This window comes from Cardiocondyla obscurior, linkage group LG01 (assembly GCF_019399895.1).
Source record: "Cardiocondyla obscurior isolate alpha-2009 linkage group LG01, Cobs3.1, whole genome shotgun sequence".
NCBI classification, from domain to species: domain Eukaryota; kingdom Metazoa; phylum Arthropoda; class Insecta; order Hymenoptera; family Formicidae; genus Cardiocondyla; species Cardiocondyla obscurior.
Window position 1 is genome coordinate 92,740 of NC_091864.1, and position 27,528 is coordinate 120,267.

Genomic DNA, 27,528 nt, shown 5'->3' on the forward strand with positions numbered 1-27,528 from the left:
TGTATTTTATTTATATAAAAAATAAATGTATAGATTGGTTTTCTTTGCTAGAATATCTTCTTCTATGTACAATTTTATTCGCATACACTTTACACGCATACTCTTCACATATAACTCGTACAAATAATTAAGAAACATATTAAAGTTCTGTTCATTTTCAACTATTAATATTTAGAAAATATAAATAAACTCGAAACAGTATCGTAAACTTGGCTTGATTAAACTTATCTGAACGGTTTAGAACATGCAATTTTTAGAAGAAGCGCAATCTAATTTGTATGTACATATTATTATATTTTATATTTAACATGCCCAAATTATATGCAAATAAATAATACTTTTCAAACATAATAAAATAAAACATATATTTTTCACATTTAATAAAATTAATTTTCAGCTAGAAAAAAAACGTAATTTTAAAATTAATTATTAAGCAAGAACAAATTTATTATTTGCAGTTTGACGATAGATTTTTACCAAATGTTTAATAAATTAATAATTCATGTGTCATAATTTGTAAAAATTAATTGATTTACGCTACAAGGGAACAAAAAAAAAAAAAAAAAAAAAAAAAAGAGATTTAACTTTCCTTTAACGCGTAAAAACTCGGAAAATTGTAAAATGATCAATTGAGACTAGATTGCAAATGACTGATGTCTATTAGCAAATCCATTTATTATAAAGGAACTGCTATTACCGTTTTGAGTTGTGTTGTAATATTTTGGAAGAATCGTCGTTTTTTGCTTCTCTATTCTCTGATCGTACTTAGCTTTATTGTAGTACAATACACCTAATATGGCCATGATCATGCCAAATATATTAAGCCATGTGACTGGATTCCCAAGCACAAGTAATGTTACTCCTATCACAAATATGCGCTTACTAGCGCTTGCCACTGCATATGTTAAAGGAGTTACAATAGACAATACAGAAAACGCAATGATATTCTGAAACCAATTGAGTATACCGTCTAGAAATAATAATCCTAATATGTAATAGCTTATGTCTATGGACGGATTTGTCCGTGATTCGTACATCAAGCTGTGTAAATCATATACAACCCATATTGGTAAGAACATAAATAAAGCTAGACGACCAAGTATATGCAGCAGTCGTAAATGATGTATTCCTGTGTCATGTAACACCTGCAACCAAAAATAATACAATTTTCTTAAATATAAAATATAATCTTTTTAATATAAATATTACGTAGAAACTTTTCAATTGTATTACTTTTTTTGAATAAATATTTTGCAAGGAAAATGCCATAGTAGATGTTAAGGCACTTATCAAGCCAATGATGTTGAAACTAAGTTCTGTTAATGTGGCTATGGCTACACCTCCAACTATTGGCACGAGGCTCAAATATACTGTCCATGTTTGCTGCTCCTTAAGTATTATTCTTGATAGAGTCACCGTAAAAAACGGCATTGTAGCCTTCACTAGGCAGAGCCAAATTTTAATTAATATAATATATCAAAATATAACTATAATATAACTATACTATAGTATACTATAATATAACAAAATATAAAAAATCGCTGTAAAATACAAATATGTAAACAAGTCAGATAGTATAGATCTGTTAAAAAAAAAAAATTAATTATGACCAATTATTAATCTAAAATTTTTAACGAACAGGGTATACGTAATGTGACGCGATGTGACATATGCAACGTGGACGTGTACGTATGTACACATATTTACACACGTAAATGTATAAAACAAGTGACCATATGACATACGTAACAATTGAATTTGCAAAAGCAATATGCATACCAGTGTGAGCATAGGAGACGGGCACTTTCCAAATGCTGACGTGGCTGAACACATTCGCGATAAATTTGCCCAGAGCTAAAGGTACGATAAGCCGCAAGTAGTAATTCCATGTTATATTCGATGCATACTTTCTTACGCCCCACAGATTAAAGAACGGCCCGGAATAGATGGTGATCGAAGTCAATTGTACTATTGTCACCGTGAGCGGGTACGGGAACTCCGACAGCAACATCTTACCGATAACATTACTACTGCTAGACACCGCATACCACAGTAAACACAGAAATAACACCGTTATAACCTCTCGATTATTTTGTCTACTGTCCATGGTGTTTCATACGACAGCGCAGTACCCAGACTCACTCCCAGTTCACTAAATTTGCCACTTTTCGCACATATATTTTTATATTTATGTGTGGGCGTGTATGTACAAACATATATGTATGATACAGTATATGCAAATGACTACAGTCAAATTTACTCCGCGTCTTCTAGCGTTGACTAGCGTCTCCCACGTTTCTGTTCACTGTCGGTTCTCCGCGAATAAGAGAACCCAACTCGGAATCGCGGCTTTCACGCGTACAAATACAAAGGCTCGTCCGTGTGAAGCCAGCGCTTCGTCTGCCGTCGGATAAAGAAAAAGGCCAGAGCTATACCTTGTCTGTCCTACTCTTTCGCGACGTCACCGGCAGTTATCGCAGATCCGCTTCTCGGCAACATCGGCGAGTTATAAGAAAAGAGCAAACATATATTCTTGACTCTCTCTTTTCGCGGCTATAATCCCTGTCGTACAATCGTACTCGTCGCGGTAGCCCACTGTAATCTCAATGCTTTCATCTCGTCGAAGAGATCAATTGCGAATAATGCTTAAACTTGACAGTAAAATAAAAAAATTTTGTAATGATTGCAACTTATATTATGTTTTGTAATTTATATTACGAATAAACTGCCATATATTATATATATATATATATATATATATATATATATATATATATATATATATATATATATATATATATATATATATAAAGGTGTTTTTCACTGCCTTTGCGGGCTATACCTTATCAAAGCGTATCCCGTTCCCGACAATTTTCCGAGATTTATCGCCGCAAGCAAAGGCTCCGAAAACGCTAGGGAAGTATATAAAATAATTTTTGTCGCATTTTTTATATCAATCTGACCTTTCCGGGATTCATAAGCGTGCGTACTTTAATCCTGGAAAAAGATTTTCCATTCCGTTCAGCCGTTTAGAAAAATAGTCTGTTAGATTAAGATTGCGTGGTAAAACGGGAAGGTTTAGCTTCCCTTTAAACTCGACTATGAATACCGGCCCAAGTCTGTCATTAGCATAAAGTAAGCGCCACGATTGGGTAAGATTAGCCAGCGCGGACGAATGGATGGCTACCGTTCGCAACGTGCCGACGCCAATCGCGAAGTGCCACACCAACACATGGTGTTCGGCGGCACGGAATTTCGTGGTGAACGGTCGCACGCCACGGCGACAGTGGTGAATGTCACGCTTTAACGGCACAGATATCTGTTGACGCCGAAAAGGGCTGTGATGCGCGGCGAACGTGAGTTCTGAATGGTGTGCAGCTGAGAGTCGTCCTTCCCGATTACGTCATCGGTAGACTTGAACACGAAGGTAAGCGGCCTTTAATTCGGCTCGCTAAAATATTTCTTCCGACCCGATCGTTCCCTCGCGTCGCCGGTATTCATAACCAAGTTTTTTGACAGCTAATGATTACGACAGGACGTGAAATTTCGCGCATTTAAGCTAGGATGCACGTTAATGCTTCCTCGCTCGGAAAATTCCCCTGCCGTTGTGTCTATTTCACGTGCGCCTCTGTTTCCAGATGGGACTATCGCAAAGAAACATGTCGATGGCGTCGCTAGCCTTACTTATCATCGCCACTTTCATTGGCACTAGCGAGGAAATTGCAGTTATGAGCGTAGATCTGGGTAGTGAATGGATGAAGGTTGCTATCGTCTCGGTATGTGGCTATTTAATGACCAACTATCTCTATCTAGTGGGCTTATCTAATTTTATACTACTGCTTTATTCTTTGATGTAACTTTACATTTAAAAATGTATTTTACCTTTTGAAATGCTCGTTTATTTTTTAGCCTGGTGTTCCTATGGAAATAGCTTTAAATAAGGAATCAAAGAGGAAAACGCCAGTCGTGATTGCATTTAGGGATGGGGAAAGATCGTTCGGCGAGGATGCCCAAGTGATTGGCGTGAGATTTCCTCAGAATACCTTCTTTTATATTTTAGACCTTCTAGGAAAGCCTATAGACAATCCACTAGTACAACTTTATCGAAAGAGATTTCCTTATTACGACATTGTTGCCGATGATGAGAGAAAGACCATAGCATTTAGATTAAATGAAAACGTAACGTACACTCCGGAGGAATTGCTTGCGCAAATATTGCACAAGGGCAAAGAAATCGCAGAAGCCTCCGCCCATCAAAAAATTAACGAGGCTGTCATTACAGTGCCGGGATTTTTTAATCAGGCTGAGAGAAGAGCCCTAATTCAAGCGGCCGAACTCTCCGGGCTGAAAGTATTACAGCTCATTAACGATTATATGGCGGTTGCTCTAAACTACGGCGTATTTGGTAGAATAGCGATAAACGATTCGGCGCATTACATTATGTTTTACGATATGGGAGCTAGCAGTACCACCGCATCGATCGTCAGTTATCAAAACGTAAAAACGAAAGACAAAGGTTTTCTCGAGACCAACCCGTACGTTACCGTCTTGGGTGTGGGATACGATCGCACGCTCGGCGGATTAGAAATGCAAATCAGATTGCAACATTACTTGGCACAAGAGTTTGATGCTCTTAAAAAAACACCAAACTCTGTGTTTAAGAGCCCGAGAGCAATGGCGAAACTCTTCAAAGAAGCTGGGCGTGTTAAAACTGTACTTAGTGCCAACGCGGACCACTATGCCCAAATAGAAAGTTTGATAGACGATATTGATTTTAAATTGCAAGTCACGAGAGAAAAGCTGGAAGAGATATGCGACGATTTATTCGAACGTGTAGCAAATCCAGTGAAAATTGCATTGGAAACTTCAGGTAATTATCTGCTTACAAATATATTGATGCTCGGAATAAAATGCACATTTCGGCCCGATTTTAAATACTACTTCTTCGTTTCCCCCACTACAGCTAGAAGACTATCGGCCGAGTTGTCTATCGCGCGTGTGACGCTATATCTCGAGAGCATTTGTACGTGACAAATGTAGTGAGACATAGCGTCACACGCGCGATCGGCAACTCGGCCGATAGCTTTCGAGCTATAGTGGAGGGAACGGAGGAGTATTTAGAATCGGGTCGAAATGTACATTTTATTCCGAGCATTGAAATATATGATTATGATTTTTGTAAGTGTATTAATAAATATTAAACATATGCATATTGTTAAATTATTTCAGGTTTGACAATGGATATCATATCACATGTTGTACTGGTAGGAGCAGGTACTCGCATGCCAAAGGTACAAGACACTCTGTCTAAATATGTAAAGACAGAATTATCAAAAAATGTTAATACAGATGAGGCGGCTGCTTTAGGGGCTGCCTATAAGGCAGCCGATCTTGGTCAAGGTTTTAAAGTAAAGAAGTTTGTCACGAAAGACGCTTTATTATTCCCGATTCAAATTACTTTTGATAGAATTGTTGATAATAAAATTAAACAGGTAAAAAATTGTTGTGCAATATTTAATTTTTTAGTATTCTTTATATTACAGAAATATATATTTTTTCTCAATATTTTTGTCTAGGTAAAAAAGATGTTATTCGGCAAAATGAATCATTTTCCACAAAAAAAAATTATTACATTTAATAAGCACACGAATGATTTTGATTTTCGCGTTAATTACGCCGAGTTGGATCATTTACCTGCTAAAGAAGTGACGTGAGTATCTGTAGCTGTTACATGTCTGTAATATTAGAAAGATATTAACATGTTACTTTAGATGAAAATTTTTATGTCCTTAAAACTACAGAAATTTAATTTTTTACAGTTATATTGGTAACTTAAATATATCTACTGTGTCGTTGAATGGCGTAGCCAAAGCTTTAGAAAAACATGCAAACGAAGGAGCTGAGAGTAAAGGAATCAAAGTGCATTTTGATATAGACGATAGTGGCGTGCTGAACTTATTAACTGTAGAGTTAGTTTCCGAAAAATCGAGTACTGTTGACGAAGAAGAGGGTACTTTCTCAATACTTGGCTCAACTATTAGTAAATTTTTTGCAGGTTTGTGCTGAAGGCAGTGCAAAAAATGATACTTTTAATTTTTTTTTTTGTGTGTGTGTACAAATCTCAACTTCGATATTTGTACTATTATATTGTACTTTATATCTCGTTTGTATACAGAATATCCTAAATCGACGTATGGAGATCTTGGGGATAGGTAGAAGTTACTTGTCCCGATACTTCTACTTATCCCCGAAATCTTCATACATCGATCTAAGATACTCTGTATATTGAAGAACTGTTTTAATACATATTTTGTATCAAAAATTCTTCCATGTTACGTTTCAAAATCATTTTTTGCAATATTTTTATCAACAAATATGCACATTTATAGCTTAGAGAAAAAGCAGGATTAATAATAATTGATGTCTTGCAGTATATGTATACTGTTAATACGAGCTTTTAAAATTTATACATTAATCAAATAATGTTATCCTGTTTTTTCTTTATAGTCATTTAATTAAACATTATGTGGAATAAAACTTGAGTTTTAAGTTTATGCAATCTGTGTTGTCAACGACATAAAATTTGAAGTGTTGATTATAACTCTTCAAATATAAAGAGAAATATTAAAGTATTAATTGTTTAGGTTCTTTAGAAAAAGAAACTGCGAGTAAGGTAGAAGAACCGCAAAAAGAGGATGTAAAACCAGTGCATGAAGAATCAGAGGAATCAACTAAAGAAACAGATGAAAAAAAGACAGAAGAGAAGAAAAAAAGCGAGACAAAAGTGAACGAAGATAAGACTGTAAATAAAACAGAGAAAGTGGACAAAGAAAAGAAAGCTACGATTGTTCAAATTAAGGAACCTATCAATTCAGAAGAAGTCAAATTAGGATCGCAAGCTCTGTCTGGTGAAAAACTTGCGGAATCTCGAGAAAAGTAAGCAAAAATACATTTTTTAAAATATTTTCTCTGGGCAAACAAATACATATAATTGGTGTTGTAATAATTATAATTTTAATTGTTTCGATAAAATTTTATTTTTTATGTTTTTAGGATAAATCGTTTAGACTTGCACGATTCGGAAAAAGCACGCCGAGAGACTGCATTAAATAATCTTGAATCGTATGTGATCGATGCGCAGCAAAAATTCGATTCTGAGGAGTTCTCGAACGCTGCTACCGACAAGGAAATCGAAGATATTCGAAAAGCATGCGCTGAAATTTCCGAATGGTTATACGAGGATGGATTTACCGCAACTGCAGAGGTATACGAGGAAAAGTTAATCGAATTGCAAAAATTAACTGATGACGTCTACGAGAGAGTTTTCGAGTACCGAGATCGCCCGGAAGTCTTGAACGGAATGACTTCGCTACTCAATGGAAGTAAATTGTTCTTAGAAAATATGCGTAACTTAAGTCTAACGAGTGAAGTTATCACGCCTATTGAAATTGAAACCTTAGAAAAAGTGATTAACGAAACACAGGTAACAGTTTAATTTTAAATTGATAATCTTTACTGTTGTAGTTATGTTTATTAATATAATGAATAAAGTAACAATTTTTTTTCAGGATTATTATGATATGGTTTCGAAACATTTTAAAGGTGCGTCGCTAAACGTACCAGTAAAATACAAAGTCCGCCAAATTGTGAATAAAATGGAATTACTTGACAGAGAAATTAAATATCTTTTGAATAAAGTAAAGATATGGAAACCGAAACAGGAGGCTGCGGGGAATCAAACGACGGATAATAAATCCGAGGATACTGCAAAGAGCAACGAAGAATCCGCAGCCGATTCCGATACTGAAAAAGACAAATTTCCGGAAGAATTGTCCGAAAATATGGAAACGGAAGAGCAACAAGAAAACCCGGAAAAGACTGGTACGACAGAAAAACCAGTACTTTTATCGGAAAGCAAAGAATCACAATTACCTAGGGAAGACGCTCAGGAAGAAAAGCATGTAGAACTATAAGAGATAATTTATTTAAAAGTGTGATTCTCTGTTATCGATCGACAATACACGTCGATTTAGGCAATTTTTCTGCAAATTAATTTCGTCATATGCATTTAAAATAAAAATGGGAACTTTTTTTAAGCGTTATTGTTGAATAAGTTATTTTAGAGATACGAATTGTTCGATTTAATTAATATGTAATTATGTATGGATATGATTTCACACCTTCTATTCATTACAAGAAAGTTATCGTAAAAGTGAAAATCCTTATAGAAGATATCACGATAATTATGTTACACAAGTGCCAAGCAATAGCGGGATCCTGATGATTGATTTATTTAATAACATGTATGAAGTAGGCCAGTTCCGTAAGATTTATCTCGAGTTTTTGTAACAAAAATTTGTGATTTTATATATAATATTTCTGGCGTAGTGTATCTTTTAATTATGTATTATTTCGGTATGTACATAGATTTCAATATAAATCATACTATTGCTTGTAAGAATCACGAATGATAAGAATATGAAATAATCTTGATTTGTAAAATACTTCTTGCATATCTTTTAGGGAGTGGATCTTTTCGTATAGCAACAATCCTACATTTTTACGAATGTACTCTAGTAGACTTCGAATGAATTTATCACATTATTCTACATGCATTACATTGATTTGTATTGTTTTTTTTTATATATATAAAAAAAGTTCATATAATTCTTTCCACCTTTTGTTATTTTTATATATAGTAATAATATAAAAAACATGCGACAATTTTAGATATTTTATATATTAAAAAAAAAAATTAAAATATATAAAATATTATTTTGTAAATATATATAACAATTTGCACAATGTGAATCAGTGTGAGGAAGATTGTTTGTTGCAGCACAGCTGATTGCACGTTGTTTCGTTTGGCTCATTTGGTGTAGCTAGAATAATAACTTAAAAAAAAAAAAAAAATTATAATTGATATCTGAATGCATTTTAAAATTATATTTAAAGAAACAAAAGGTACTAAAGTACCGTGTAAGATTTGCAGTTTTCAATTTTTTATTATTATAAATCCTTCAATTTAATGCTATAAAATTCCTAAATACGATTATTTATATACAATATATTTTACATATTCAAATATATACAATTCTTTACGCTTGATTTTACATTTGATTTTATTAAAAGATTGCCTATTATTTATAATTTAAGTTCTGTTTAAAATAACGTAAAAGATATAGAAATTTAAGGATTGTTGTTTATTATTCGATTATAATAAATAATAAAAAATGTTTGCCATTAACAAATTCCCATTAAAAATTCTTACATTTTTATCTAAGCAATAAAAAAACTGTACAAAAGGTTACCTTTATAAAGATGATAACGGAATTAATATAATTGAATAAAGTGCGTTGTATGACCATCTCGATAAATTGGATCATCTGTGATGGACGCACGGCACAGAGGACACGATCGTTCTCTGTCGAGCCATGTCGAAACGCAAGTTTCACAGAAAATATGTTTGCAGTGAAGTTTAACCGGTGTGGTATATTCTTCATGGCAAATGGCACATATACCGCCGGATGCAATTAATTGTTCTTTTGACGGAGCTACTCCGAGGCTCTATTAAAAAAAAAAAAAAAAAAAAAAAAAATACACAATGTAATTAATAATTTCAAAAATATAATCTTAATAAGAGGATTATACCTACCACATTTTGAAACAACTTCCATGCAGCGGTGCGAAATAATTTGAGACGCGAAAGTAGATCGCTACCTTTACTCATTGTATATATTACCGAGAAAAAAATTCCCACGATTTTTTCTGGGCCTTGATACGTTTCAAGCAAATAATATAGCCATGGTTGCACTGGTGCGACGCATCGATAAAGTTGCGACATTGCTTCCATCATAAGATAAAATTTTCCCTAAAAATTCATTATTTTTTATCTGATTAATCTTCGATAAATATAAATAACGAATAAAAAAAAAGTACTTACTCGATTTTGGAATGCCAATAATCGTACTGGTAGACAAGTCAAAAGAACTTTACAGACGATGGTAATGAGTTTAAGAAAGAAATCCATTATTGTGACATAGCAAAGCAAGTCCCAGATTGTGAGCGGTTCGGCATAGGGAGCCAGAGTATAAAGATTAAACGTATAAACAACGAACACAATACATGCTGTAATGTAGCATAGAATCAGCATGAGTAAAGACCAACTCCGATTGTGTTGTTTGGCGATCTCGCGTTTGAGATCATTATTGGCGTGAATAAACGTAACCAGCAATACGATAAACGTTAATATTCCAGCTCTGTGATCGTAAAGACACTTGGCGAGAAGAATAATTACAAAGGGAATGTATTGTTGAAGTTGTTTCAACATTGCCCGAGCTTCTGGATTTATCTGGACGTTGCCATTGGCAGCATTTTCGGAGGCATTATTATTATTGTGGTTTTCAACTTCGTTTGCAACCTCGTGTGCGTTAGTTGAAAAATTATTTGGCATCGACGTTACATGATGGTGGTGGTGATGATGGTGATGATGACGTACGGGTTCGTCGTGAGAACTCGTGCCGTTTGCCGCGGGCTCTTCTAGATTGATCACATAGCTATCACTTGGTAGTGCAACTGAATGGATCTGATTTCTAAGTCCATGAATTGCCAAGAGTGATGAAAACGATATATTAGGCTGTTACAATAAAAAGAGAAATTAGCTAAAATATGAAATCTTCCATATTAACAATGTAGCCTTTAATACAAACCGCTGCCTGCTGTATAAGAGGACGAATTCCTTCAATAGTAGAAGAGATGTTACCAGCAAATAATCTTGACCGCTCTGCTGTTCTGATACCAAAGTTAAATGCTGTTCCAGGATTTATACTTGCTAATGTGTATCTGGTACTACTTGACAATTCTTGCTGATTTTCATTTGATGTCAATATGTGTGTCATTCTTGTGTCACAATGTCCATTTGCTTCTCCTACAGGTCTATTCTCAGCCATGTTTTATCTAAAATTATTTTTATCTATTTATGGAGATCAAATCTCCTTGTTGCATAATTTCATATAATATGTAATCTATGTCAGATTCTTTTTATGTCAAAGAGAGCAATATAGAATATTACATAATGTATGTAAATCATAGTAACTTATAAAAATGTACATGTAAGTGACCTAAGTAACATACGCGATATTAATTAATTCGTTTAAGATCGATTCAAAAAGTAAAAATAATTATTTAATATTATAAAATAATCAATAAATTATTAAAAAATGACGTACTAGAGAAGGTTAAGAAATTTGTCGTTCCGACAAATATTCGACGCATATAGGAACACGTGACAAAATGATACGCGCAATATGTATACATACATATACATATATATATATATATATATATATATATATATATATATATAAATATGTACATATATGTATAACATAATTAGTAAAGATATATGACTTCAATGAGCGCGGAAAACCGGAGATAAAGTTCCGTTTGGCATAGCGAGCTAAAAATTCATATAATTATTTATACGAGTTTCACATAGATGTAAATATCATGTCGACATTTCTTATCTATTCTTTCCAGCGTATGTTTGAAAGATATATAGTACACTGAAAAGCAGATATGGCGTTTACTAGCGGCGACGGCGACTTGGCGAGATTTTGAGTCTCAATAATAAAAATGCACGAGATCGTACCGTTTCTCTTTCGCGAGCGGCCACTTTTGACGATTCCTCCGTTTGTCATAACAATTTTACTTGTGCAAGTCGCGTCACGCCATTCTCCACGCGATTATTTGTACGACGCCGATTGGACTTGGCTCGAGCACGCGTATTAAAAACCGTTCGCACGTCCCGCGATATCATTCCCCTCTCACTTCCGCGTGAGTCACACCTTCTTGGAACGACAGCCGAGCCAAGAGGTGAACGGGATCCTCGTCGGATACGATACGCGCTAATTTCCCACGTATTTTTTAGGTGCTCCGACACAGACGAGCAGAAGAAATCGTAGAATTATGTATTATCTACTCGTCCGTTGCAAATGTCGAGAAGTGTCGAAATTGATTTGTCAGATGTCGACACGGGTCTTGAAATTACGGAGCGCGCGCGCCAGGCTGTTACATTCGCTCATAATATAGACAACACATAATATAGCATGATCGTATCTATGCGCTTACAGCAATTGTATGCGTAGAACAGCTGTACTCCAACATTCTAATATGGCCACAGAACGGGTGCTGGAGACGCCGGACGCTACTCGAATCGCGAACGAATTCACGAAACCGGAAAGAATTTTCTTATTTAGTGGCAAGAGGAAATCTGGGAAGGATTACATCACCGATATCTTATACAATAGGTAACCCATATCTTACTGTTCACAAATAAAATAATGCAGATCGACATTACTCAGCAAAAATCTGACATGAAATTACCATAAAAAAGTGACATAAAGTTTATCAAAAACATTGCCGGCGCTCAATAATTGATAAATTATTACTTAAATATAGTGTAGATTTTTTAAAAAATTAATTTATATTATTATCTTAATTTTTTCTTAAATTAATAATTATTTATGTAATTTTCAGGATTGGTTCACAAAGGAGTGCGATTGTACGCCTGTCAGGACCCATAAAAACTCACTGGGCGAAGTCTCTGGGTCTGGACATCAATCAGTTACTAGGAGATGGGGAGTACAAGGAAAAATACCGGCTTGAAATGGTCAAGTGGAGTGAGAACATGAGGAGAAAGGACTACAGCTACTTTTGTCGCGCTGCTGTTGACATGTATAACGGTGCATTAAACTCTTTATTAAATACTACAAACTATAAAAGTATCTAATAGTATCGATCTTAATTTTATAAATATTTTTTTACTAATTATTTTTTACTAATTATTTTAGCTTGGGATAAAACGATATGGATAATAAGCGACGTTAGACGAAAAACTGATATAAAGTGGTTCACAGAGAATTTTAGGAACGCCTGTAAGACTGTACATATAATTTGTTCCGAAGAAGTCAGACGGAAACGCGGCTGGGTATATACACCAGGTAATAATACTACAATTTATAATTTATTTATAATTTTTTTTATAATTTTAACAAAGCCAACTCTAAGAGAATTCTTCTGATGGGTTTGAAACTTTCAAGAGTGTACTGATTGCAAGTTTCAATTTTGCTACAGGCATAGATGATTCAGAAACCGAATGTGATTTAGATGATGTGAACAACTGGGACCTCATATTAGAAAATAATGACGACAGTGACTTGGAAACTACAGTGTTAAAGCTACTGAGCTTCGTCAGCTAGCAAAAATTGTTTTATACTGTCAAATACTTGACAAATGTATCGCGCTTTTTATATTTTCTTAATAAAGACATTATTAACCGAATGCGTACTTTAGCAATAAAAAAAATGGTTTTAAAAAAAACCATTATATTATGCATTATAATCTTTATGCAAAAAGAATTTGTTAAGACAAAAAGTATAAATTAATTTAAAAAATAATTTTTATTTATCATGCTTCTCGAACTGTGACAATCGCGAATGTTTCAGAGAGATATTTTTAGACGGTACAAAGTTGAAACAGAAAAAAAAAAAAAAAAAGAAAGCTAAATAAAGAACACATGGTGGCTTTTGTTATGCTATAGTGAAAAGTAACATGGCTCCCGCGTGTGTTGGTGCTAATAGGTTAGACCTACAGCACGATATTTCTAAAGTTGCTAAGGTTGTGAATATTTTATTAATCATGTTCATTGAATTTGCAGAATGTTTTTGGTTCGAGGGTTCAAATTGCGTCGCCCGATCTGAAGTAATTTTAACCTAAACGAGACTTAGTCGCAAATGTACCGCGACCTTTGAAGACAAGTGAGTAATTATTTGATTAATTACCTAATTTAATTATCGTTTACCGTGATCATGTGTATCATATGTAAGTCTGCACCGTGATTAATTTAATTGATTTTGATTTTTCTGATTTTTTAAGCTGAGGCTTTGAGAGTCAATTTTTATACGACGTGTTTGTATAATTACTGTTGATAAGCAATTATTAATAGCAGCAGCTAAAAACGATCGAATGGAATAATGGAGCACAAAATTCCGTCTGGCATTCTTGACGATCTTAGCAGGTTGGTTTCTAATCAAGCTAATATATAATCGTCGAAAATAAGAATAATTAAATTTATAATAAATCAAATAATTAAATTTATATCTCGCGTCTCAATTACTTTTGTGACTTTTTCACGATACATCTGTATTGCTTTTTTCGTTTATTCTTTTGCAGTCGGTTCATTATCAACGTGCCCGAGGAGGAGAGGAAAGATCTGGTGCGAATTTGCTTTCAAATTGAATTGGCGCACTGGTTTTACCTCGATTTCTACTGCACGGAGGAGAATCCTAAGCTGAAATCGTGTGGCATGAAGGAGTTTGCCACTCATATATTTCAGCATATACCCTTCCTAAAACCGCATGTACAGTACGTTGATACCGTGCTCGAGCAATGGAGAGAATATAAACAGAACGTGCCAACGTTTGGGGCAATCGTATTGAACGAAGATATGACCAGGGTGCTCCTTGTGCAAAGTTACTGGGCGAGAAATAGTTGGGGCTTTCCCAAGGGAAAGGTCAACGAAGACGAGGAGCCGCATCATTGTGCTATTCGAGAAGTGTTAGAAGAGACCGGTTTCGATATATCTAGCTTGATAGATAAAAACGAGTACATCGAGTCGGTAATAAACGATCAAACCGTGAGACTATACATTATCTCGGGTGTGCAGAAAGACACCAAGTTTCAGCCGCAAACGCGAAAGGAAATAAAGAACGTCGAATGGTTTGCAGTAACGGATTTACCTAACACAAAAAAAGATATAACTCCTAAGGTGAAAATCGGCGTTGGGCCAAATGCATTTTTTATGGTGGTACCGTTCGTCAAGTAATTACGTTATATTTTCTACAAAATCCATATATTTAATGAAAAAATTGTGTTACATGTGTTGCGTCGCTCTTTTGTTCAGGCGGATAAAACGGTGGATACAAGAGAAACAACAACGTGAGAAAAATGCCATTGCAGCTGTACGAAGACAGAGGCATAAATCATTGGGAGACGTCGAATCGGTTTCGAAAAACAAACGGCAACAACAGTCGCTTTTCCACCACTTTTCTACCTGCCCGCCACAAGTGTGCATCACATATTATATTTTTTTTTTTTTTATGTTCACGTTATATATACTATATAATATATAATCTAAACTTTCATATACATTGTCATGCGTTCCATTTGCAGAACGAAGTTCCTGACTTTAAAGTCAGTCGTCAAACAAGTACTTCTCCAGGTCGCAGTCGACGTGGTGCAGGAGATAAGAAAGATGCATCGAAAACAGCATTTAAACGAAATCTATTTGGAGATCAGGAAGAGGATCGATCACCTACGGTTAAACAATTAACAGGCAGCCCTGTTCAGCCATGTGCATTTCTAATTGATCCAGCGATTCAGTCAATCAAATGTAACGACTATACTTATAAAGCGCAGCCATTGGAAAACGAAGCAAAAGGTATTTAATTTTCACTTATTATCTAAATCTTATTTCTACCTAAGATCCCGCTTATCACAAATAATATATTTTGCGAGATATCTAAATTATATAAATAACGTTTGTATTATATAAATTTGTAATATATACGTGACTGAAAATAATAATCCGATACTATATCGGGATTGATTTTTCTCTCTTAGATTTTCGCAAGAAAAGTCTACCGGAAGGTAACATCAAGTCGCTGCTGTTCGGGGAAGCCGCGCGCAAGTTGCAACAAGATTTTAAAACTATCTCACCGTCGCCCTTTCCGAGCCTGGATAGTTCACCGCACGTAACGAATTACGCGAACAAACAGAATAATTCTTTCGAATTTCGCTCAAGGACTTGGGACAATTTCAGATTCGATTTTCAAGCGATATTAAAAGTTCTAAAGTAGTTACGTATATTATCCAGAAGAATTGATTACCAAAATAGGGATAGTAGAGGTATCGATTTAAATTTGAAAGTCTATCGTATCTTAAACTATCTTTTATCTTTGCTGGTCAACAATTATACGCGTTTAACACGTGTGACTACGGGTCTATTCGTGCATTATCGGACATATTACCTAATATTGATAGCAAATCGGTATTAGATAACGTCGATAAACTCGAGTCTTAGTTTAATGCTCTCAAAGTATATGCATCTTCATTGTTGTATATATAAGTATATATGCTCTTTGATACAATCTCGTATGGCTTGATGCTTTTAGGCACCAAATGATTGAGTGTCAAATTCTGATTTTAAGTTTCTGCACACAAATTTGAATTGGTTTTCAAATTTAGACTGCATAGTTTTTACTCGATTTCGACGTTCCATGAATATTTCAATATATTTCGTCAGAGAGAATTAACTTAATGTAGTATTTTTTTCTGGCGAAGTAAATTGAAATATTCACGAAATATTAACGAAACAAATAAAGAATCTGCGCGGCCTAAACTTAGAAGCCATATCTATTTTTATATGATGATAAAATTTCATGCAAATTTAATTAACTTTGAATTTGCTGTTATGGAATAAAAAAAAACTGATACAAAGCGGAAGAGTTTTTAGAGAATGGTACAAAGATGTTCTTTTTGCGTGGAAGCTGTAGATAAATTGTAAGCAAGTTCTTAAAAATATTCTAAAGTCTTTGTTTAATTCAAAACGTAATAGGAAAAATTGGTCGCTTTTACCAATCTTGGTAATTATATACTTTCGGCGTGATGAATAACTGTATGAATCAGGACACCCTTAATGATATAGTGATAAACCATATTTATAACGATAGAAAGGCAAGATTACAGCGCATAAGTAACACGATATTATACATTTTGATATCAGCACCTTTCGGCCGAACGAAAGTCTATTGTATCTTTTTAAGTAAATTGACGTTAAATTAGCGTTAATTAAATTAATGTTTATTAACGTATAATATATTTGTAGAGGATATTGAGGACGATTATCAGGACCAAGAGTACCAGTAAAACTGGGCCCATAAAATAGACTATCTTTTCGAAAATGTGAGTGCCCGTCTGCACGCTTCTGATAATTTCATTATTCAATTCAAAGACTATTTTACTTTCTTCGATTAGTTTATTTTTCGTGTCCTCGTCCAACGTCTCCGCGATTCTGTTCATCGACTCGCGCAGCTCGTGCTTGAGCTGAAATATATTTTTCTGCCCGAAATCTATAACATTACCACCGTCGACCGCCGGTTGCGGTTTAAAGAGCGAGATTTTTTGTACAATTTGCCGTTTTTTACGTAAAATAATACCACCGCTGAGGAGACCCATATAAAGATGATAGATGTACGCCATTAGTAGAGTGGGATCTGTGTCTTCCACTTCCCTCAAGCGCATCAGATACTTGGCAACGCTATCCCTAAAATTTGTAAGGTACATGTAAGGTTTAAGGATTTTTTTTTTGGTAATAATTACCAAGCTACTGTCGTCGTAAGACTGATCTGTATGACATTGTAAGCGGATAATTAAGCGATTTTATTTTTACAATACTGTTTTATGCTTATCTTACTGCACGCAATGTACCTAGGACTGTAGTTTTTCCTCCATTCTTTCCCCAAGTAGTAATCGAGATCACGCTCAAAAGCCTTGGTGCGCTGAAGCTCCCTGAGCGGAAGCAATCCAATTTTGGTACTCCTTAATCTAATCATCGCCCCTTCGAGGTAGCGAAAGACCTCGTAGAACACTAGAAGCCCATCAGCCCACACGGAATCATTGAAAAACCCTATTTGTACATATACCAGACTGTATAAAGCTGGGCATTATAGTAGCAATCAACTAGACTATTACAAGATGTGTCGAAATCCTATATGTCACTTAACTAGATTTAAAACATCTGATACCAAGCGATAGGATTTGGTACTCGGTGTCAATGTATCAAACACAGGTGATAAAAAAACTTAAAAAAAAATTCACTATGTCAGCTGGAGGCGCAAAACAATGGACGCTATATATAGAAAACGCGGAGGAACAAAGTGATGTTTATCAACCTTTTATCTCACGAAAAAGATCTCTTATCCACGCTCCACGTTGCAATGCGCAGTTCGCGTTTAGGAAATCAAGCAAGACTTTTCGCGTCTTCGCGATCCTTACCGAATGCCAGTTTGGCGTTCACCAGGGCATCGCTGATCGCGTGTATTCCCCGGGTGGCCCTTGCCATTTTCTTGCAAAAGTTGTCCTTCTTACTAGGCATTTCGGCGGGATGTGCGATAACCAAGTCGCGTGGAGGTGGGTCGTTCCCTACGTCGACGAGTCGTAAAACGCGTGCCGTGAAAATTCTCACACCGTCATACCGCCGAGTTCCCGCGCACTTCCACGGGCTGTCACGTGAAAATTACCGTCGTCGAAAACTGCGCCCGCAACGTCGGCCACCATCCCCCAGGTTCGCCTCTGCGCACTGTGACGTGCTACGTGCACGCCTCCGCCGCGAGATGTCGATTTCGTCCGTCGGCGCAAAGGCTCAGCCTTGTTCGAGGCGAACTTATAATTAACGACATTGCTCTTTGGCACTATGTATCGCTATCGTGTTACTTAAGTCTGCGCTCCCTTTTTTTTTTTTTTTTTTTTTTTTTTTTTTTCTTTTTTTTTTAACATCAAAAATTGCAAACATAAAGAAACCATACAGTATAATAGGTTATAACAATCATATTGAGATATTTTAAATATTGCGTTTGGTAATGAAAAATGTGTATAGCTTGAAGCGATGCGAGATCTAATATATCTAGAGATAATATTTGCCCACGGGCGATATACATATATGTATATGTCTAAAAATAAATGTTAAAAATGAACGAGTTGGTAAATTTTAATATCGAAGCACACAGGTGCTTGCAATCTTCCCCTCCCCTTTCCAATCTTAATGTCTTCTACTTTTCATTTTTTTTCTTTTACTGTCCCGCGCTTCGAACTTGAGCAAATCTTTTTCGAGACGACTGAGATCGCGCGGAAGGAAGCGGATCGCGGGCGGAACAGCGAGACGCACTCCTTCCTTCGTCGGTGCCGAATTGACAGGAGCCGAGCAGCATCCGTCGGAAAGTCGCAACGTTTCGCTCTCCGCTTTGTATTCCGCGCGCGAAATTACGCGGAGCGGCGATCCGACGGGTCGCCGCGCCGGGTGCTCTCTCGCGGCAAGGAATCCGGGCAGACCGCAAGATGTCGAGCTGTCGCGCAACGTAGCAGGCGAATATGATCCGTTAGCCGGTCGTAGGAAGCCTCCCCCAAGGCTCACCCTGCGGTGACGTGGGTAACTCGTATCGATACCGACCGCTTCGCGAGAGCGACGAGGATGCCGCGCACGCTCGTACGCACGCACGTGCGCACGCCCACGCACGGTCCGGCGAGCGGACGACGGAGGAGTCCGTTGACCTTCGCCGAGGACGTGCCCATGTCCCCAGGCCGGGTCACACTCGAGTCTTGCGTTCACAGGGGAACATACTCGAGTGGGATCGTACCGAGACACACGGGCTCGATGGACTCCTCGGCGGAGAGCAAGCGGGCGCCTCCCTTTCTCCTCACCGTCTGCGCCCAGTGGCGGCTTCGACTGGCCGTACTCTCTCTCTCTTTCGCGATATTAAAGATATTAAAAAGCCTCGCGGATCTCGAACGTTATAGTTACGAATGTTATTAATAATTTTATTAATATACGATATACATATATAAATCTGTATTAGGCACTTGGTATTTTTATTTAATTTAATTCAGAGACGAGTTGATTATACTCGTATCTTGCTATTGCGATTTTTTGTGTAATCATATTTCAAGTTTAGCTAGACGTCGCTCCGTTGCTCGTAAGAAGCCGGTCTTGTCTTTAGAAATCATGCATGAAGCGGCGAATTTTTCTTTCCTCGTCGGTAATTAATAATGGTTTGTACACGGGAGATTGTTAAGTCCGATTACAACGCACGTCGTGGTACGCGCCGAGTTGATCCGAGTATTCGAACTGAAATGCATTTCCTCAGTTTAGCGCGGCTTATGATTAGATTCAGTCCAAGTTAGATTTAATAGAGGTTGAAACTCGTAATGCGCCTCGAGTGGATTCGAGAGTTCAGGTAAGATTTCAGAAACTTTAATGGGGTTTGGATTATCGTTGACGGGGCTAATTGTATCGAGTCCATCGCCGCGCGATTCCCTATTTTCTAATGACGATTCACCCTCTCTCGTTCCCTCGGTTTCGCTGCTACTACCCTGCTTCTGAGTATTTATCAAAGGCGGTACAACGCCGTGGGAAACTCCACCCAGACCGCGGCCTCGCGTACTCCTCGAGTGCGAGATGCGCGGGAGATCCGCTGCGGCCCGGCCGCACTTCTCGGCGCCGACCATCCTGGACACTCCTACGTGACGCCCTTTCGGGATCGTCGCCGAGATATACGAATGTATTATTCATCGAGCGGAGGCGAGCCTTGACAAAATCGAAACTGCTCGTGCCACGACGTAGAAATCTCGGCTCGCGCCGAGATGTAGAAATTTAAATCAGAGTTGTCGAGAATCAAGAGAAATTTCACACGCACAATATCGTGAGTTCTTTCTTTCGGCGGGAATGTCAAAAGGGATCGAGATTTACCTTCGCGAAACCCTCAGCGAGCGGTTATACATAGTAATTAAGAAATTAAGATTGCTAACGCTTTCGTTATCTCTCCGGCTGGATATCCAGCTTTATCATCGCCCTGCTTTTGATTTATTGTTATAATTACTTTTCCCGGAAAGTCCCTTCGTGAGGCTCTTCGAGGCTCCCGGCACCGCCGGGCTCTTGTTGCGCTTGTGACGCCGCGATAAGTTACATTACGCGATGGGAGTGGGTATGTACACCTTCCTTCTCCTGCAAGTGGGAGTCATCGGTCGGCCGCGATAAGGTGGCGTGTTTAATTCTATGCTAGCCTGATGCTTCGCAGCTCTGAAGTTGTGCCGACTACTGCGAATCCCTCAGCGGTTACGCGACGGCCGGTGCAGCTCCGTCGCCGGTATGCCGGCCTGATCACCGGCGAAATGTATTGTCACTTGATTGTCAATCGGCTTTTTACCGAGCCCGTTATTAACACCGCGTTACTCTTATTACGGTCGCCGCGAAGCAAGGCTCGGGACCCGGCCCGAGGAAATCCGGTCTCCGGGAGAGAGAAAAAGAGAAAGAGAGAGAGAAGAGGAAGAAGAAAGAGAGAGAAAGAGAGATAGAGAGAGAAAGGAATCTGCTACGCATCTCGCAAGTTTCGCGCGGGGAGTTGCCGAGGTGCAAAGACCATTTAACCGAAGTGTTATTTGCGATGACAATCGCGCATTTCAATTATTCTAACCGGATGCTGCATTCATCGTGCGAATGCGAACGTGCGAATGCGAATCGCTTTAATTCGGCGCGGTGTATTAATTCGGCGCTAATTGAAATTGGCAGAACAAATTTAATGCCTTGATCTATTTTTTTTTTTTTTTTTTTTTGTTTAAACGACTTACAATTAAATACTAGTTTAAACGTTTTCCTTATTATTAAAACTCTCCTCCTTTTTTTTTTTTATCGGGAAGGTCGCAGCCGCGAAATTATTTGGATCGATGTCACGCGACTTTAGTAAGGTTCTGTTCTCCTGCTTCGATATATAAAATTTTTCAGGGAAAAACTTGTAATTTTGGTAGATTTAACGAAATATTCAAAGAGACGTAATGTAAAAAACAACTAGCAAGGTTACAAAGTCTCGATCAGCCGCGTAATTATAATAATAGATACGTTAATAGATGTTATATCGCACGCGATATACGAGTGTAATACGACAGGGCTGAAAAACTTTATTTTATAACTGCGATAAACGTTGGATTAAATTGAGACATATAATATTTCTCTATTATATCCGCTATATAGAAATATATAAAATATAATATGCGCAACATATATTTAATAAATATTGCGTAACATACAAAAATTATAATCAGTCTGCTGTTTGTTGCTACGTCGGAAAATCTTACTGCATTTTATATATTTTTATATATTTTATATAATTAATAAATTTTCGTTAACAAAAAAGGGGTATCGCGGCGCTCAGAGATGCTGCTCTGCCACGCGAGTATAAGATAAATATCCGATTGCAATTATCTGCGTTAGGTAGCTCGGCGGGGTGCATTTGTAAATTGCAGTCGTTGCGTTCGACGTCGCGTAACTTTGTCGCTTTGTTCTGCAAAACACGAGCCGCTCTGGGACTCGCGCAACAAATCGCGAGATGATATTCTCGGTTTTTCAATGGTCCAGGCGTTACCCAAGATGGTCACACTTGACTGAAGTTACCCAGCCGACGTCACTAGGAGATCAGATTCGCGGAGAAGTCGCTGTGTTGCGAAAGCAGGGTCAAGAGATCGACGTTAACAAAAGCGGACCCTTATCGTTACAATCCGGAGATCGTCATGTTCCAAAAAGCATACGGATGAACGACGCAACGACGGGATAAAATTTTTCGCGTCGCATATAAGACCGATTTGCTCTCTTAAAAATGAGTAGCGTTTCGTTATGGCGCGAAGAACCGAACGTTGATATAAAATAATAACGATGAAAGGACACGTTAAATAGAACATCGCATGTCTTGCGGGGACGCAAACTGCATCATATTATAGAATATGCATCGTCGTTGTTGACAAAACTATTACAACTGCCGCGCAAGCATATTTGTGTTCGCGTTGCGTAACGAGAATCAGAGGATGCGAGAAGAGGATGCAGGATTCAAAGTATTAATATCGTCTAGACTATCTAGAGAAATGTCGCGAGTACTTAGAAATTTCTTTTCTAAATTATTGTGCCCTACAGACGAGTACTTTTCGTTCATCTCATTCGCACCGTCGTCGTCGCGCGGATTTCTTATTAATTTTTTTAAGCGACACCGAGTGAGAATACGCCATTATTACGCCATTGCGGTTACTTAACGTCGGGCGGGAGAGAAGGAGGGAGCGCGAGATAAAGCAACCCGAGCCCTACACGCGGATCTGCTTTCCTGATGAACGAACTTACCGTGCGCGTCGCGTGACACCACGTTCTCAACTGATGCGCTGCATCACACACATCTGACGTCACCATTAGCGACGGACGCTGCTAATAAGACGCGGGTCGGTCCTCGCGGATGGTCCACGTTACGTGATCCTCGTTCGCTCAATAGCGTTTCCGCAGAACCACTCTAACCGTTTGTCCCTGCTTTTCTCTTTCTCTCAAATTTTTTATATTTTAATATTTCTGTTATTCGTCGGGAACCTCTAATTAACGAAAAAATTTTTACGCGGAATTAATTTGATCGCGAAGGGTCATCTGGACAGTGCAAACCGTTCTATTCCTACGTCGACTGTAGATGCAACGACGAGACGGAGGGGAAGTCCTTTGGGACACGTGCAATTCTCGCTTTTTCGCACGCAACGCTTCCGGTCGCGGTGGTCGTCTTCGCGATTCGGACACTAGCGCGCGCGATGTGCGAAGAAAGGACACGGGAATACCGTCAGGCCTTCGAATTGGCGAACCGCATAGCAGAGAAGCATCTCTGGCGAGAAAGTGATTCGCGAATTTGCGTTACCGCGGCTTCTTACCGCGGTGCATTCGCTCGCGGCGCATCGTCCACGGTCGAGGTATTCTTCAATCGATAACGTTTCCGGGGATTTCGTCTCGTGGGGACCGGAGGCGGAAGCAGCATCTGTCGAGCGCGCATAAAATACGTCTTCCTTTTCTCTCTCTCTCTCTCTATCGCTAAAATTTTCGCACAATTTTTACAGCCAATGTTTGCACTTGCTATCACTGATAACGAGGGATAGAACTTAATCGGCGAAGGGGGGGCTTCGCTGCAGCAAAAAATTCTTCTTTCGCGATGCGGGTAATAATAAAAAAAAAATGCACCGGAAATGCAAGATCTCTACTTTCTGCGGCCAAAGATTTCTCCCGTTTTCTATCTTATTTTAGCGCATTTAATTTCTTAATTGCGCGACGGACCGTCATCTCGCAACGGGGTTCTGCCGACGTCACGCTGGTCGCTCGTACGTATGCATACGAGGGGGGGTACTCGGAAACACCGTCAGGCCTTCGAATTGGCGAACCGCGTAGTAAGGCATCATCTCCAGCGAGGAGTTAAATCGCAAATTCGCGACGCACCGCGGTTTACCCACGTCGCGTCGGCGCACCACCACGTGCACTGATAGAAAACCTGGCGAAAATCCCGTTAATCCCGCCTGAATTCTAGCCGAGTCCGCCAACCAAGCTCGAGGCACCGAGATGTCCTCGTGGGATCTCTTTTCCTTTCACGCGCGCGATTCGTTGATGGATTACTCTTTCCCGGCCGATTAACGGTTTACGCAACAAATTGCTCGACGAAGCAGAGCTGTCGTTCCCACCCAGAGAGAAAAAAAAAAAAATCAATCTCGGACTGAGAATGCTACATAAGCACGACGATAACTACATCGACTTAAAATGTGTCAATTAAAATTAATTTTCTTTTACGAGCGAAAAAATTTCTTTAACTCTTAAAATTGTTAATTTTAGATTAATTTATATTCATTATACTTTAATTTAATTTTAAATTAACGCAGTCACTGTTTTATTTGTATATGATAATAGTTCTCCGGCCTGTTCGGACTCTTCGATCGGCTCGTCGTAACGGGTACAGAATGATTTTGGCCAGACACGCCGGAGGCGGCAAGTTTTCAACGTGATATGCGCGCGCGGATGAAACCGTGGGTTGTGCGCAATGTTCGACAACGCCGAGGTATTATTAGGCGAGCATAAACGCAAGCGATTCGTTGTCGCAGTACTTCTCATGCGACATTTTTTAACCGATCGACGAACACTTCGGAGGATCGTTCGCGGGACGAAAGAGACCGGCGCGAGAGCGAGAAAACGATGCGGACGAGATGCGGCGGAGACCAAACTCGAGGGGAAAGAAAAAAAAATAGACACTGCGGCCAGACCGTTCTGCTCGGTCTGAGACGATGTCCGAGAAGGAGCGCAGTTTGAGAACCCTCGCAGAGAACCGTAAGAACTAGATAAGTGACGTCAACGACACGGCACGCTGGGAAAGCCACGTAGGGAATAACCTGTTGAGCAATATCAGCTTGCTCGGGATCCGGCGATTAGAAGAACGAGCTGGGGTCTGCCAGATTCCGCTTGTTAGCAGTGGTTCCCCCCCAAGCGACCTGGTGTTTCACGCCGACGGCCGGATCCGCACGCGATTCGCGTCTACCTCACGCGTGCCTTTTTCATTAAATATCGTCGCTCCTTTCGGTACTGCGATTCTTGCAAATTAAAATCAAGACGCAGAACGCGCGTCGCGTGTCGCAAACAAAACGCACGAATTTCCGGCTGAGCGGCGCACTTATTAGACGCCGTGATTGCGAATCGCGCGTGAAAATGATCGTAATTATATCGCGTAATTATAAATTATCATGTGAAGCCCTTTGCAAAGTTCTGCCTCGGGCGTAGATTTTTAAAGATTCGGAATGACGATCCGGTGATTAGATAAGCTTTATTACAGGCCTCGCGTCAAGATCGTCGTGATAAGAGCGGACGCGTAATGTCGTTATCGCGAGTCGATCAATGAAAAAAAAAAAAAAAAAATCGCGAAACACGTAGGCGCACCGTATGCGAACCACTGCACCCTGAAGAACGTGGGAGAGAGAGGGAGATTTGAAATAAGTGATCCGCACGAGGTGATGGGTGTCACTTGGCACACGCCGAAACCGATTGGGGGCAAGCCGGCGGATCTCGCAATTAAATCTCAATAGGAACGCGCGAGGGAAAACGCTTCTGGCTCTTGCTCGGCGGGAGATTATAGAGTGTCTAAGTTTCCATCAAGTAAAGCAATCTAACAGGAGAGCGTAAACGAGCGTAGGTAGATTGCCTTCGACCGTCTTAAGCCGAACTGCGGTTCTCATACGTGAGAAATCATACGGCTCGCTGAGAAACCACGTACAGGCATGATCCGCGCGTTCGCGTTTATTATTTTATTATTATCGTAAGGTGACGTCGGATTAATAATTTCTGATGATCGTGCATCGTTGAGAAAAAGAGAGAAATTAAAAAAAAATTGTTTTCTTTAATTTTAAAATAACAGAGTATTAAATAATAGGTTCGCACGTCCCATTTTTAGCAACTTATGTAAGTCAGTTTTTATGACTCACGTCGGAATTTATTTCGGCCAACTGGATCAGGATATGTCTACGAAAAATATATTTTGTCCCGGGGCGTTTGCGCTACAATTGCTAAGTCTCATTACAATACGTTCTTATCGCGACGGGATTTTTTTTCCCGCAATACTATGCGAATCACGCGAGCGCTGGCTAATTCTGCCATTTTTCATCGAATGTCCCGACGAGGCACGCGACTGCGGCTGCATGACACTCGATGCATTTCGGCTCGCCGGCCAGGCGCGATCGATATGTCGGTTTAATCGATACCGCGTTGTCAGTTGTCGCTAAAAGTGACGTCCCTTTATGAATGTCGAAATAAAAAAAAAAAATTAAAAAAAGACGAGCGCGACGCGACGGGACGTCGAAGCGCTCGAGGTCCCGCGCGTTAATTTTTCAACAAATTTAACAAGCTAATTAATTTAATGCCAAATTTAATAATGGCATCGCGTTCGCAAATACGCGCGCTAATATAGTTTTATCACGCGACGTGCGTAATCGCGTTTCGCATCTCGATTTCAAAAGTAAAGAGCTGCTGAAAGGTTTGCCCGGGCGTTCCGATGGTTATCGGCACAAAAGCGATATGTGGAACAACGCGAAATCCGCTCGTCCTCGGCATTTAGCGATTGGCATATGGACCTTGTCGGAAACTCAAAGGGATTAGCTAGCCCACGGATATAAAAAATGTCGCGCGGCTCTCGCGTGCGACAGGACGTTTCTTTCTTTCGCGGTAATGACTGGCGGTACTATCTGCCTCTCTCTTTCTTTCTACGGACATGTAGATCCCTTGTGACGGTGGCACAGTCGGGGTATATCGTAAGTGGCTGCGGTATTCGGCTGGTCAGATCGATGAGACGCCGTCGTCGTGGCGCCTCGTAAACGCCCAGTCTCTACTTACGTCTTCGGTAAATCCTTTTTCCTCCCTCTGACAGTTGTCTTATGCCCGCGATATTTCCGCCGGCCCGATGGACAATCGTTTCGCGATTACTTTCCCCAAAATCTCACGATGACAGACGGGAAAATTATTTACGGAGTCCGCGAAAAGCCCGCTCGGGATTTATTTCGCGACGTTATTCACGCAACGGGAGAGTTATTTATATATTTTATAATAATCCGCGAGAAACTTGATGACGTTTCGCTGTAAATTTCTGTTATGAATTGTTCGACGAATTTTTCTTTTTTTTTTATCTCCCTCGCGAAGCCGTCTTTTCCGTTCTCGCGCATTTTTGCCGCCGCTGTAATTTAACGCGATATTTTTATTGCCAGCCTTGTCAACGTTATTGGAATATTTTATACGCGCGAAAAATGTTCGATTTCTCACTTTATTTACTGCGAATCGCTCGCATCGGCAGTCGACCCACGTGTCAAGCTCGACATCCGAAACGCGCG

The 27,528-nt window shown here is 39.0% G+C and overlaps 6 protein-coding genes across 9 annotated transcripts; 3 read left to right on the plus strand and 3 right to left on the minus strand.

Moving 5' to 3' along the window:
- Window positions 1–57: 57 nt before the first annotated feature.
- Window positions 58–2,365, minus strand: LOC139106635 (solute carrier family 35 member E1 homolog). The gene is made up of 3 exons (XM_070663566.1): window positions 1,780–2,365; window positions 1,234–1,442; window positions 58–1,145 (listed from the first exon to the last, which is right to left on the minus strand). Exons 1-3 carry the CDS (start codon window positions 2,105–2,107, stop codon window positions 636–638), a joined length of 1,047 nt encoding a protein of 348 aa, XP_070519667.1. The 5' UTR covers window positions 2,108–2,365; the 3' UTR covers window positions 58–635.
- Window positions 2,366–3,238: 873 nt separating this feature from the next.
- On the plus strand, window positions 3,239–9,108 carry Grp170 (Grp170 co-chaperone). 2 transcript variants are annotated; one of them, XM_070663199.1, is made up of 9 exons: window positions 3,239–3,427; window positions 3,639–3,776; window positions 3,910–4,870; window positions 5,230–5,492; window positions 5,577–5,710; window positions 5,820–6,010; window positions 6,645–6,936; window positions 7,054–7,483; window positions 7,569–9,108. In XM_070663199.1, the coding sequence occupies exons 2-9, from the start codon at window positions 3,639–3,641 to the stop codon at window positions 7,971–7,973; spliced, it is 2,814 nt and encodes a 937-aa protein (XP_070519300.1). In that variant the 5' UTR covers window positions 3,239–3,427; the 3' UTR covers window positions 7,974–9,108. The 2 variants fall into 2 exon arrangements, with proteins under 2 accessions (XP_070519300.1, XP_070519290.1); XM_070663189.1 differs by having other exon boundaries at window positions 3,240–3,427; window positions 5,820–6,055.
- Window positions 8,760–11,871, minus strand: Rnft2 (ring finger protein, transmembrane 2). Of its 3 annotated transcripts, XM_070663458.1 has the most exons (6): window positions 11,651–11,871; window positions 10,710–10,956; window positions 9,944–10,636; window positions 9,656–9,871; window positions 9,312–9,567; window positions 8,760–8,894 (listed from the first exon to the last, which is right to left on the minus strand). In XM_070663458.1, the coding sequence occupies exons 2-5, from the start codon at window positions 10,947–10,949 to the stop codon at window positions 9,334–9,336; spliced, it is 1,383 nt and encodes a 460-aa protein (XP_070519559.1). In that variant the 5' UTR covers window positions 10,950–10,956; window positions 11,651–11,871; the 3' UTR covers window positions 8,760–8,894; window positions 9,312–9,333. The 3 variants fall into 3 exon arrangements, with proteins under 3 accessions (XP_070519559.1, XP_070519550.1, XP_070519568.1); XM_070663449.1 differs by lacking the exon at window positions 8,760–8,894 and having other exon boundaries at window positions 8,986–9,567; XM_070663467.1 differs by lacking the exons at window positions 8,760–8,894; window positions 11,651–11,871 and adding an exon at window positions 11,229–11,634 and having other exon boundaries at window positions 8,986–9,567.
- A 170-nt stretch (window positions 11,872–12,041) lies between these two features.
- On the plus strand, window positions 12,042–13,341 carry Pmvk (Phosphomevalonate kinase). Its single transcript, XM_070663636.1, has 4 exons — window positions 12,042–12,308; window positions 12,538–12,743; window positions 12,852–13,001; window positions 13,135–13,341. The coding sequence occupies exons 1-4, from the start codon at window positions 12,139–12,141 to the stop codon at window positions 13,257–13,259; spliced, it is 651 nt and encodes a 216-aa protein (XP_070519737.1). The 5' UTR covers window positions 12,042–12,138; the 3' UTR covers window positions 13,260–13,341.
- Window positions 13,342–13,558: 217 nt separating this feature from the next.
- Window positions 13,559–16,902, plus strand: Dcp2 (decapping protein 2). Its single transcript, XM_070663474.1, has 7 exons — window positions 13,559–13,640; window positions 13,718–13,817; window positions 13,936–14,077; window positions 14,233–14,880; window positions 14,963–15,125; window positions 15,232–15,499; window positions 15,682–16,902. Exons 3-7 carry the CDS (start codon window positions 14,034–14,036, stop codon window positions 15,915–15,917), a joined length of 1,359 nt encoding a protein of 452 aa, XP_070519575.1. The 5' UTR covers window positions 13,559–13,640; window positions 13,718–13,817; window positions 13,936–14,033; the 3' UTR covers window positions 15,918–16,902.
- Window positions 16,763–18,410, minus strand: Ho (heme oxygenase). Its single transcript, XM_070663629.1, has 3 exons — window positions 18,115–18,410; window positions 17,548–17,746; window positions 16,763–17,383 (listed from the first exon to the last, which is right to left on the minus strand). The coding sequence occupies exons 1-3, from the start codon at window positions 18,212–18,214 to the stop codon at window positions 16,924–16,926; spliced, it is 759 nt and encodes a 252-aa protein (XP_070519730.1). The 5' UTR covers window positions 18,215–18,410; the 3' UTR covers window positions 16,763–16,923.
- Window positions 18,411–27,528: the final 9,118 nt, after the last annotated feature.